This window comes from Doryrhamphus excisus, chromosome 11 (genome assembly GCF_030265055.1).
Source record: "Doryrhamphus excisus isolate RoL2022-K1 chromosome 11, RoL_Dexc_1.0, whole genome shotgun sequence".
NCBI lineage: Eukaryota > Metazoa > Chordata > Actinopteri > Syngnathiformes > Syngnathidae > Doryrhamphus > Doryrhamphus excisus.
Genome location: NC_080476.1, coordinates 2,078,227 through 2,090,650, shown reverse-complemented (window position 1 = coordinate 2,090,650; position 12,424 = coordinate 2,078,227). Strand labels below are relative to the sequence as shown.

The 12,424-nt window shown below is 43.1% G+C and overlaps 1 protein-coding gene across 3 annotated transcripts in view; it reads right to left on the bottom strand.

The window, feature by feature from the left end:
• Positions 1–12,424, bottom strand: part of gtf2ird1 (GTF2I repeat domain containing 1) — a 31,121-nt gene that overhangs the window by 3,236 nt on the left and 15,461 nt on the right. For all 3 annotated transcript variants that reach the window (XM_058088320.1, XM_058088319.1, XM_058088318.1), the window contains 14 exons: positions 9,397–9,547; positions 9,260–9,303; positions 8,973–9,056; positions 7,940–8,056; positions 7,151–7,204; positions 6,132–6,212; positions 5,834–6,017; positions 5,668–5,738; positions 5,432–5,506; positions 4,699–4,966; positions 4,599–4,627; positions 2,396–2,443; positions 2,236–2,313; positions 524–716 (listed from right to left, as the gene is read on the bottom strand). In XM_058088320.1, coding sequence (XP_057944303.1) covers positions 524–716; positions 2,236–2,313; positions 2,396–2,443; positions 4,599–4,627; positions 4,699–4,966; positions 5,432–5,506; positions 5,668–5,738; positions 5,834–6,017; positions 6,132–6,212; positions 7,151–7,204; positions 7,940–8,056; positions 8,973–9,056; positions 9,260–9,303; positions 9,397–9,547 — 1,477 coding nt within the window. The remainder of the gene's footprint in view (positions 1–523; positions 717–2,235; positions 2,314–2,395; positions 2,444–4,598; positions 4,628–4,698; positions 4,967–5,431; positions 5,507–5,667; positions 5,739–5,833; positions 6,018–6,131; positions 6,213–7,150; positions 7,205–7,939; positions 8,057–8,972; positions 9,057–9,259; positions 9,304–9,396; positions 9,548–12,424) is intronic.

Below are 12,424 nucleotides of genomic sequence, written 5' to 3'. Positions count from 1 at the left end.
ACCTCCTCTTCATCCTTACTTGGTCCAGACATCACAATACCATCGTTATCCATCATGATGGTGGCGAGAGTGCAGTGTTGATTGGAGCTCTCCACTGAGTCTCTTGTTCACCAACCAAAATGAAGTTTTCAATTTATGGGAACTCACCACAAAACGCCATCACAGAGAACACCATAAACCAAGGACCATCTGACTTACATTTTGAAAACTGTGTACTATAAAAAATCTACACATGTCGAGATAACAAGAGTCGTAGGTCAGAAACGTGATCAGGACGAGATGTAAATCATCCTTTAAGCGGCATGTCACTGGGATGTTGTTTCACTCTCCTCGCTGCGAGTAATTTGGAGTGTTGTTGTCGGTCTCTTCTGTATTTAAGTGTTTTTACAAGTGTCACAGGAGTTTGAACCTGACATGGAGCGAGTAAAGTGTTGAGAGTGCCAGTCTTATTTGTTCTCCCCAGCATCTACTGCAATATGGGCTTACAGGACAGTAAACATTTCGCCTCCGGCTATGCACTCACTGTAGCTGCGTCTTGACGCTGAACGTGATCCTCTCGGCGGCCTGGAGGATCTTCTCCAGGCACACAACATCGTAGGTGTTGGGGTTCCGGAAGGGGACGTCGTCCGGGAGACCATCCACTTCCACGGACTCAGGACTGCCACGGATGAGCTTGTATGGCACCACCACGGAACGGTCCAGGCCAAGAGCCTCACCTAAATACATCACATGGCGTGAGATGACCTTCACGACCACGCTAAGAACAAATCAACTTTATTTGTAGAGCACTTTTCCTGCAAGGACATGCAACACAAAGTGCTTTACAGAATTTTAAATAATTACCACAATTAAAAAGAAAACAATTACAAAGAAAGCCCCTTCCTCCCACCCTCCATACTAGACGCACGCACGCACGCACACGGCCCTGAGGATCAAGGAAACGCCACCTTTGGGGCCGTCCACACTGGGAGGAGCCGCAGGCCGTTCCATCGGGGGACCAGCACCCGGGCCCCCCGACTCCGACAGACGGGTGGACCCCCACATCAAAGGGAGGAACCCCCAGCCGGCCGGGTCGAAGGGACCCAAGGACAGCACCCCGATCAGCAGACCCGACACAGCCCACAGTGTGGAGGACCCCCCCTGAGGAAACACTGGAGTTAAAAGCTAAAGACTAAAAGCATAAAATAGGACTAAAAAGATAAAATCGTAAGAAGAGTTTAAAATATGAGTTAAAGCCTGATTAAAAAGGCGTGTCTTTAATCTTCTTTTAAAAATATCAACAGTCTCCGCAGTCCTGAGGCTCTCTGGCAGGCTGTTCCACAGGTGGGGGCCATTTGTGATATGTGGGATCAAATTTAGCTCAGAGTCAAAAGTCACGCCCAAATTTTTGACTGATTGGGTTGGTTTAAGATCCTGTAGTTTTGGTAAAACTTTCTCTCTCTGGCCTTCAGGACCAATAACTAAAAGCTCAGTTTTGTCCTGGTTGAGCTGCAGGAAATTCTCTGCCATCCATGACTTGATGTCTACAATGCAGTTCAAAAGGGCATCAAGTGGCCCTGAGTCGTCAGGAGACATGGCGATGTATAGCTGCGTATCGTCAGCATAACTATGGAAGCTGATGCCGTGCCTCCTGATCACGTCCCCAAGGGGAAGCATGTAAAGATTAAAGAGACCTAAAATTGAGCCTTGGGGAACCCCACATCCAATTTCATGGGTTCCTGAGGAACATGTATCCGTACTTACATAAAAGCATCGGTCTGTGAGATAAGAACAAAACCAGTTAAGAACAGTACCAGAGAGGCCGACCAGGTGTCTTGAGTCTATTTAATAACATGTGATGGTCCACTGCATCAAAAGCGGCGCTTAGATCCAGTAGAACCAACACTGTGAGCTTTTTGTTAGGGGCTTCACCACCGCCGTTTTAAAGACGGCCGTCTGAAGAGAGCAATTCATGATGTTTAAAAACTGCTCCTCAAAGAATCCATAAAGCGATTTTAAGAGTGATGTGGGAATTGGATCCAAAAGGCAGGTTCTTGGGCTTACTTGGGAGAAAACTCGACCAAGTGTCCTTGCATCAACCAGGGCGAAACTCTCCAGTCTCTCCTCAGGCAAGGACAACAGTCCAGGTGTGGCAACAGGCAAAACTTTCTGGGGTAACAGGCAGGATCTGATGTCCTTGATTTTAGTTTATGGCATGTTTATGGTATGTTTATGGTATGTTTCCTTCCAAATTACCGTATTTCTTGTTGAACAGTTCCTTGACCTGCTCTCTGAGGACCACCTTCTCTCCAACTCGGTTGATGTCATCATCATCTAGCAGGACAATACAATAACCATTACTAACATGAGGTACATTTAAAGCCAAGCAACGCATACTTTTTCACAACAAACTCACCACTGATAGAAGCGTATGCCTTCTTGAGTAAAGTGACTCTGCGAGGTGCTGATAAACATACACATGTGAGTACATTGCATTTTCATTTGACATTTACTTTGCGGCAGAGGGCCATTGGCGGGCCGCAACAATAAAAAAGGAACATGAATAAAAAAAGTAGAGAGAAATAGACAGATATAATTTTACAAGAATAAAGTAAAAATAGGCTGCACGGCGATCGAGTGGTTAGCGCGCAGGCCACACAGCTAGGAGACCCGAGTTTGATTCCACACTCGTGCATCTCTGTGTGGAGTTTGCATGTTCTCCCCTTGCATGCGTGGGTTTTCTCCGGGTACTCCGGTTTCCTCCCACATTCCAAAAACATGCTAGGTTAATTGGCCACTCCAAATTGTCCATAGGTATGAATGTGAGTGTGAATGGTTGTTTGTCTATATGTGGCCTGTGATTGGCTGGCCACCAGTCCAGGGTGTACCCCGCCAGTCACCCGAAGACAGCTGGGATAGGCTCCAGCACCTCCACGACCCTCGTGAGGATAAGCGGTAGAAAATGAATGAATGAAAGTCAAAATAATGAGCAAAAAAATGTAATGGCCACAGAAGTCCATCAGCTGAGGTAGTGGGGTCCATAAGTGCGTCGCTACAATATACTCAGCTGTAGGAAAAAAAACTACTGTCATGATCTGTGTACAGGGGAACAGGTACAGGACCATATATACGTGCATCATCATCATTGTTACCATGCATCCTCCTCATCTGCAAGAGCGACTGCAGTGAGCAGACTCGCCGGTAGGTGGCGCGTATTTAAGGAGGCTCTTCCAGCGCGCCGGGGTGGTTGGAGGAAGAGAAAAATTGTGACGTCACACACGCGAATGGATGCTGAGAGCCGGCGTTTTAGCCACGAGGGCCAACTTTGTCAAGCGACACCTGACGGGATTTCCTTTTCCCTCCTGGCTTGAGCAATTGGACTGTGGGCAAGGTTCCGGACCCAGGGATCGGACGGAGAAGTGGATGCGCGTCCGTGAGTGGAACTGCGGCTTTCACCTCTGTTTTGTGGACAAGCACTGACTCTTCGGGAACTTTGGGACACTTGCGGGGTGGGGGGTAAACTTTCGGGATTAATTTGGGTGTTTCATGGTTGCCTTTGTTGGCGGGTGGGATGTTTAGTTAGTTAGTTGGTTAGTTAGTTAGGTTGGTTGGGAGGGGATGACATGCGGGGTTGTTTTGGTGTAATTAAACTGCCGTGGTGTGGCAACCCAACATTTTCGACAGTCCTTTCTTTTTTTCTTACATCTGATATCCGCTCCCCTCGTGACCTTCCTTTTTGCGTTGTAGCCTCGTTACCTCTATAGGAGGGTGCGATCGTTACAAAAAGTCAACATTTAATAAACTCATACTATGAGGATTTTCTAATTTTAGATTACAATATCACGAAAACTAAACAACAAATAAAGTTGTACGTTTTGGGAATTTTTTTCCTGATGACAGGGTCGCCACAGCGGATCTTTTCAATCCGCATACTGATTTTTGGCTTGAGCCCTTCAAATTCCGAATGCCCTTCCTGATGAATACCAACGACGCTTAGAAGATACTATTCACAAAAAGTTAGGGATATGTAAGTAAGGATATGTTAAGTGTTAAGGATTGAAAATGTTGGCCATTGAAGGTCACATGTGAAATTTAAACAGTATTACATCCTTAAATCTATCTGAAATATCCCTAACTTTTTGAGAATAGTTATGGGTTGTAAAAAGTCAAATTATGATGTGAATTAAGTCATAATATTAGCAGTTTAAAGATTAGTAAATTAAAAAACAAAACGAAAAATAAGGCTTTTCCAGAATTATCACAAATCTGAAATGTTTTTTTCTTAAAATATATAGTATATAACGTCTTAGCATATCATGTGTTACTTCATTTTTCCAGGATTTGGCCCTCGATGGAAAGAGTCGTAAATGCTATTCATTTAAGTCTCCGACTGTTACCACTATTCCAACGCTGGTTCTGTTGCTGCGGTGTTGTGGCCACAGCCATGTGGTCAAGGAGAGCTACATTTTCTTATATGCTATTTCATGCACTCTCAATCATTGTGAACGTGTAAAACTATGACTGCTTATACAGTATATAGTGAGTTGTTGCATTTTGTAAACACTATACTTGACAGTAGAGCATTCCTGGTAAGGGTCAAATTTAATCAGCAATCTTACCAGGTTTTGGAATGAGGCCTTGAAAAGGTCTGGAAAAAAATACATTTTGATGAAGTTATTTGGCTAACATTGACAACATGTAACAAGTTGGCATCCCAACCTGGTGATGGTAAAGTTAATCTTGTCGGCGACTGCCAGGATGCGCTCCAGGTTCTGGGAGCCGAAGGTGCAGGGCTTCCTGAAGGGGATCCCGGGTGGGAGACCTTCGATGATGACAGAGTCCGGGTTGTTCTTGATCCTCTTGTAAGGCACTTGCACCGGGTACTTGATACCCAGCGCCTCGCCGTACTTCCTATTGAACAGGTCCTGGACTTGCTCCCGCAGCGTATTGGCCAAGTCGATCCTGGACAGCTTGGACTCCAGGCACTCTGGAACGGAAAAAGTACAAACTGTTGTGTTCTAACATATACACTTGATTATGCACAAGTCCAAATCCACTAATCCAATACAAAAAAATCCATTGTACTACCATTCACAACATCATCACTGATTCTATGAGAAATAATAGCAAAGGTAGAAATCACTTATCAATGACTTTCTATGGAGATATAACTCAAGTTAGTTTGACCAAGTTACTACTGACCTTAGTCTTTGGCTTGAAGGTTTTAAATAATTTGGGCACATAATGACAAAATTATAATCTTCTGGAAAGAAGAAAGATCTGGAAAGAAGTACAACTCAATCTGGTTTGTAATTTTGTTTTCTTATGGCTGTTATGCGATAGTGAGAGTGAAATGTTAATGTGACGTGTTAATATATATATATATATATATATGTGTGTGTGTGTGTGTGTGTGTGTGCTTTCTGCAATCTTACAATACAATGTATTGTACCTGAGAAAGCAGGTCTTTTGGACAAAGCTGTAGCATCCTCTATCAGCGGCGTTGCATCCTTGACTGTGTCCAGCTCTTGAGTGAGGAAACATTTTAAGTTTAAAACCCCTTGGCAGCTTTTGAGGGATGGACTACGAAACAATTATACACATTACAAGGAGGAGTAGAAGAAAAACCGCTGAATGAAATCCCTGCAAAATCTGTCGCCAAAGCTGAAAAGTTTTTCAAAGTTTCACCTGAACCTTTGGAGTCACCGACAGCGACAGAAGGCATCTCTTGTTTGACTTGCTCGCTCAGCAGCTTGGGTCTGCGGAGAAAGAAAGAAAAAAAAAGATATTCTATTTTTGAAAAAGCATTCAAAAAGGTACACAAGGTGAACGTCCATTTTTAAACTGCTCTCACTTTTTGATGACAAACTGGATGTGACTACCGGCGGCCAGGATCTTGCGCAACTTGGCCGCCCCAAAACAGTTGGGCCGTCGCAAGGAGATCCCCTCGGGCAGCCCAGTGACAAACAGATCCTCAGGGTACATCTGGAACTTGGAGTAGGGCACCTTGGCTGCTTCAGGGAGGCCCAAAGCTTCAGCTGAGCAAAGAGAGCAGAGTGAGTTTATCCCTCTTCCGTTTTCCTTTCTTATGAAAGAACTTAAATGCCACACCGTTCACATTCACATAATCTTTATTAAGTGGGCAGACTTACCATACTTGATGCTGAACAAGCTTTCCACTTGTCTGCGCAGCTGAAGAATCATTTCACCAATGTCCTCCACCAGGCTACCAGCTGAATGGCGTGTAAGACAAACATTACACAAAGATAGACACTCCAGTTGAAATATTACAAGAATTTACATTTTGCACTGTTGGATCTTCTAAGTAAAGCTTCAAAATGCAAAGAGACGAAATGAGAATTAAGCTATTGATTGCCAAAGAGCATTCAAGTGTAATAGGCTGTTTATCATTTGAGCTGCATAAGCAAGGCCTCTTGCAGCGCAACATTGCTGCTGAGATTGGACGCAGGAAAAGTATCTGAACCTCGAAAACTTCTTTCTTATTTCTTCTTATTTTGTCTTCATTTTCTTTCAAGCTGCTCCACCTGCCCTGAAGTCATGGTAAACATCTCACACTATGAAAAGTGGTTCAAAATCACAATGGATTGGTTACCAAAGATATTATGTTGATGATAAAATCATTTTAAAAGTCAGAAACATTTGGTTTTTTCTGTATGTATAATGTGATAATGAACATTTTACAATATTTTAATATAGCAATTATAAAATGACCAGGTGCCACACAGTGCAGGAGTGGTTAGCATGTAGGCCACATAGTCAGAAGATCGGGAAGACGTGGGTTCGATTCTCCAGGTACTCCGATTTCATCCCACATTCTAAAAACATGCATGTTAGGCTAATCTGCAAATATTGGTTGAATATTGGGCGACAGCCCATAATGTCAGATAATTACTGATAATTATCAGCCCGATATCAGCATAAAATTTTAATCGGTATCTGATTTTTTTTCCCAGATGATGAAAACCGATATATAAAAAATGCTGTATGCAAAACTGTGTTAATTCCACCACAGGAGATATGTCATGTTACACATAGTGTATACACCCCTCATTCTTGAATATGAAAATATAAAAAAGTCACAGATGTAATATATTTTGTGTTTTTTCTGTGTATATTTGAAATTAATGGTAAATGGGGAGTTTATTTTTACCTTCAGTTGGTCTCCTGACACTCAGGGGGCCAGCATTCAGAGACAGAGCTTCAGCTGTGACAAGCAAAACAAGCACGAGAGAGTAAGTTTTGTATGTTATCAAATAAAACTTTCTTGGCTATGGAAGGAAGAAAATTCTGTTGCAATGTCACAGAAGACTTTGTGTGCATTTTACTGCGCTTAATAGACAAAAATCAACATGTGTGGTGTGCACTTACCTCCAGTTTCTCTCCTGTAGTGGTCATTTGCGAAAGAAAAGAAACTTAAGCAAAGCACAGTCAAATGAAGAAAAAGAAAATAAATAAAAGCTTGATGCGCTAAAACCCATGGATGCGTTTGTGCGGACAGTCATTCTCTGTTGATACAGTACTTTAGCATAGTTATATATTCGACCCATTACACATCCATTGACTGTAATGTGTCGTTTAAACAGACAGTGACGTCTACACAAATTTGCCTTGGGTTTTTAAAAGGGTGTCAGTTGGAGTTCTATTCTAAAAAGGAGAGTCTACCTGCAATTTGTAATTTAGCCAGGATCTTCTGGGGAATAGAAAAGCTATGGTGGTAGGGGAAAGGCAGGGTCACTAGTGGTTGTGGGAAAGTGGGGGGTCAAAAAAAGAGGTGGTTTCATACGTGTGGCCCTAAAAAGCAACCAATGCTGTGAGGCAGAAGCGGGCGATGTGCTCCGTAAGCTTGTGCTGGACGCTGTGAGTTGTTCGTCCCGAGCTGTCAGGAAGGAGCCGCAAGCAAGTGGCAAGGCCGAGAGGGCTGGAGGTGGCTGAGGCTTACCTGCGTGGTTCTCTGCCAGGTGATGGGGGACAGCAGATGGCGAGGCTGTGGATGGACAGGAGACCCTGGAGGGTGAGGATACAGGCTCGCTAGGCTCCTCCCCACTTGTACCAGTATCTGCAAACACGGTCATATTTTGACAGTATTGCACATTTAATAAGTCGCTTTTTTTATCAGTCTTGTCCAGCCAATGGGCCCAATAGTGTTGTTGGTCTAGATACTCTTATTATTCCTGTCACATAGTTTGTATTTGTCTTTGACGTTTTATAATGATGCGTGAGGGTGTCGAAGATGCTGTTGTCTGCTCTGCTCAACAGAGCTACTGTAATTCCACAACATACAGCAGTCCTCCAGGCTGTGCCTGGCAATTCTCATGAGAATGGATGGATGTTAGTTTGATCCAGGGTGCATTTGAGCTGGTCTTGGCCCACCTCTGGCTCCTGTTCCCATTGGGAGTTCTTTGCAAAGCATGATCCTTGGGAGATGAGAGGTCACCTATCCTGTGACGACGAACAGTAGCTGAATGGTAGTTTCGACACTTTGTAGTGAGGCTCGACAGAAAAGCTCTTTGCTCTCTGAGGCTGAGGCTCTGTTTTAGCTTGGGTTGCTGGGAACATTCAAGGCGCATGATGTTACGGCAGTAACATCAGATCTCACAAACGTAGAAGAGAGTTCATAGAACAACAGCCATCTTTGTCATAATGATCAGTGCGTAAATATAGTAAATAGGGTACATAATATTGTGACGTCTTGACAAAAAAATCCAAATAAAAATAAAAATACAAAGGTTAAGATTTTCAATTTGGCTAACTTTGGTGACCATTCATTATGTACTGAAAAGTCTATTAATAATACACATTTACAGGTACATACTGTGTGTGCATGTGTGCTATTTTGGATTTCAGAAAACCTATCAAGAGGCTTCTTTTTTGCTCCATTTAGCACAAAGACAACCCTTTCCCTCCTCATCATAAAAAAAATCATCATGGCATGTGTTAATGTCTTCTGATGCTCAAAGCTAACGCACACATACCTGTTGGCACGGTCACTTGAATGATCTCCCCATCTGGAGGCTCTGTTTTAATCCTCTTCAGAGGAATGCAATCTCCAGAAGGACCTGCGGGGATTGAATACGTTCAATCTGCCTGACTTCTCATCACCATGTGTTTGAACTGACTGCAATGCAAAAACGCACACTCATCATTTACTGTTGCATTTAAAAAAAAGCTTTAATCTCATTCTCACAACCTTTTGTCACTCGATGGATACAAAACAGCATAAGGATGTGTTGTAATCATGTGGCGATGCTTTTGTCATTACCTGCTTCACAGTCTGCCAGGGGACTCACGCATGCACTCGTTGACCTGCAGGGCAGAATCAAACACACACACTTTGATTCACTGCCTGCAAGCAAACACCCCAGTGGGTACACATGCATCTAATTCCTTCTTTCTGACCGGCAGCTGTGAGGATTGCTGATCAGCTCTGTTGTGGCAGCTGAGGTTGTAGTGGTGGCGGCAGACGGGAGGCTCAGATTCTCAGGGAAACCGTCTTCTTGTACAGAACCCAGGTCGTGCTTGCCATCCTCCCTTGCCATTTTGCCCGCAGCTTGAACAAAAATGAAAAAATAAATATAACACATGTATGCACACACACACACAGACAGACTATAGGTGCCCGATATTGGCTTTATGGTGATAACCAATATGCCGATATTGTCCAACTCTCATTTCCAATTCCAATATTCGAATATAAACCAATACAAATATGACAACAAGTATGTTGTGCGTGTGTGAGTGTAGAAACTTGGAGTGTAGAAACTTGGAGTGGGAGCTACTTCCCGACTAGGATCGACGATACATCACAATATATCGGGCCGATATTTGCGTTCTTTACTTGAACCGGTATCGGCCGATATGCGTGAGGGTTCGGCGATGTATTTTTCCAACACAGGATTTACGGACAGGCATCCGCCGGGCAGCTTTGTGTTGCCGGAGGACCCTGCAACACACGCAGTCGCGGTACCCCTCCCCCACCAGCGGTACGTTTTCAACTTTGAATTAGCCTCTAACAGTTAAACTTAGTTGAAACATTGCCACCTGCTTTGAAATAGGAAACATGAAGTCCCATGGTGTTTGTAGGAGTTTCATTCAGCCAAAGCCGGGCTGAGGTTAAGTGTGTCGTGTTATGTGTGTGCGCTCTCTCCGAGCACGCACACACACGCTTGAAACTCCACCTTAAAAGCCTTTGGAGAAAAGCGTTCATGAAATTAAGTACATTTACTTGTATTCACTTTCAAGGCAGCTTTGCCACATCCAATATGGCGGCGACGTTGACGAGCATATGCTCAGCAGCTTGATGCAGGCTCTCTCCAGTGTGCTTTGCTGTACTGTTATCGTAAAGGGTTAATAAGTGGCGTGTTTAGAGCTCACACAGTTGCTGGTTATTCTGCATTATTCATTGGTTGTGTCTTGTCTGTTATTATTATATTACTGTGTGATGTTTTAGCATTTTCTTTATGACAGTGAGTAACAATGTTATGTGGAGTATTAACCCATGCTCTATTTCAATAATAGCAGTAAGATCATTGTGAGCTCTGATGTTGCCCTACTACCTAAGTAAAGTGTTATTTATTTCCCACAAAATCGTTGAGCACCGTTGGCCACACAGTGAGATCGGGAAGACGTGGGTTTGATTCTCCACTTAGGCATCGCTGTGTGGAGTATGCCCGTTTTCTCCAGGTACTCCTGTTTCCTCCCACATTCAAATACCATGCATATGTGCCCTGCGATTGGCTGGTAACGTGCTCTCCCCCAAAGTCAGCTCAGATAGGCTCCAGACCCTAGTGAGGATAGCAGAGAACTAACTATATTTTAGTGCAATCACACACACACACACACTAAATATACGTATATATATAGGGTTGTCATATTAGGGTGCTGCTGGGTGATCCTGCCATTCCACCTCCTTTGCTGCAGTGAGCTGCTGCACATCACTGTGGCTTGTGTGCTCAAACTGTTTGCTCATGCTATCATATATACAACTTTTTTTTTGCTGCGCCGCAATTCCGTTGCTACCTCAGTGTGTCTCTGTGTGCATTCAGCAGTGAACCTTCAAAACATTTTTTGTCTTGATTTAGTTTTTTTATGGCATACAGCTCAAGAAACCCCCCAAATCCATGTCTCAAACTATTAGAATATTCTGACAGTACTCAGTTATTCAGTCTCAAAGTACTCAGTTTATATCAGACCCAACAACAGAGATGAGCCCAAGGCCGGTATCGACGCATCCTAGGCCTTGGTAACGCTGATTGCCCCCATGTCAGCCCCAATTAAAGCAGTGATTGGTGCCAAGTACGGAATACAGTCATTAAACATAATTTTCGGTGGATTGGAATTTCTGTGGCCTGCACGGTGGGAAGCGGTAGATAATGAAGGAATGAATGAATAGAGAAATTTCATTCATTCGTTGTCTTACAGCTTGTACCTGGGCACACTCATAAGAAAGTCACCGTCTGGATGGAACCAGTGACTTTACAGAAGGTAGAAAAAAACACTACATGTTATTTCTTGATTTTTTATGACAATGTTGGCACTCCATTTTGGCTTATTTTGCAGCCGTGATCAAAACAAAAACCTCAGGTGGAAAAACATGATTTCATTATTTTATTTATATGCAATTAGAACTGTTTTCTACATCTGAAACTATAATTCTAAACTATAACTATAAATGTAGACAATAATTCTAAAACATTTTTTGTGTGTTTTGTGTTAACATTTTGGCTGTCTAGTAGGGATCGACCGATATGTTTTTTTCGAGCCGATGCCGATTTTTTTCCATCACCCTTAGTCGATGGCCGATATTGCTTGGGCCAATATTTGTGGCCGATACTGCTTTCGCTCCCTCAATTTACATGAAAAAATTACAATGATAACAAATATTACAGGTCTTATGTTTAAACAAATATTTAAATGTAAACACAGTAGGATTCAGCTTTCTTAAACACACATTTATTTATTTTTTTTAACACACATTTAAACGGTATTATCAACTTTAAAAGCAGTAAATATTCAACCATGTGCAAAACATTTCTGTCGCAGTTTAAGTTCTATCTAGCATCGATGTGATGACTGATCCTCCGCAGTGAGACGCCCCCCCCCGCCTCTACACACACAAACACATCACACTGACCCAATTTAGTGCAATATATAAAACACTTCTCTCATCATTAAAGTTAGTGTTGTGCACGCAAAAGACCTCTGATTTACATGGCTGCTCCAATTCGTTCTGTGCGTGCTCGGAGAGAACGCACACACACAACACAACACGCATTTAACCTCAGCCCGGGTCTCCCTAATTCCAATGGCAGGCACTTTTAAAGATGAAGCATTCAGCAGCATTCCTGGTTTTCACACCCACAAACTATATTTTCAAGCACATATATTGCATGAACTTGGCGTTCATGTTTCCTATTTCGAAGCAGGT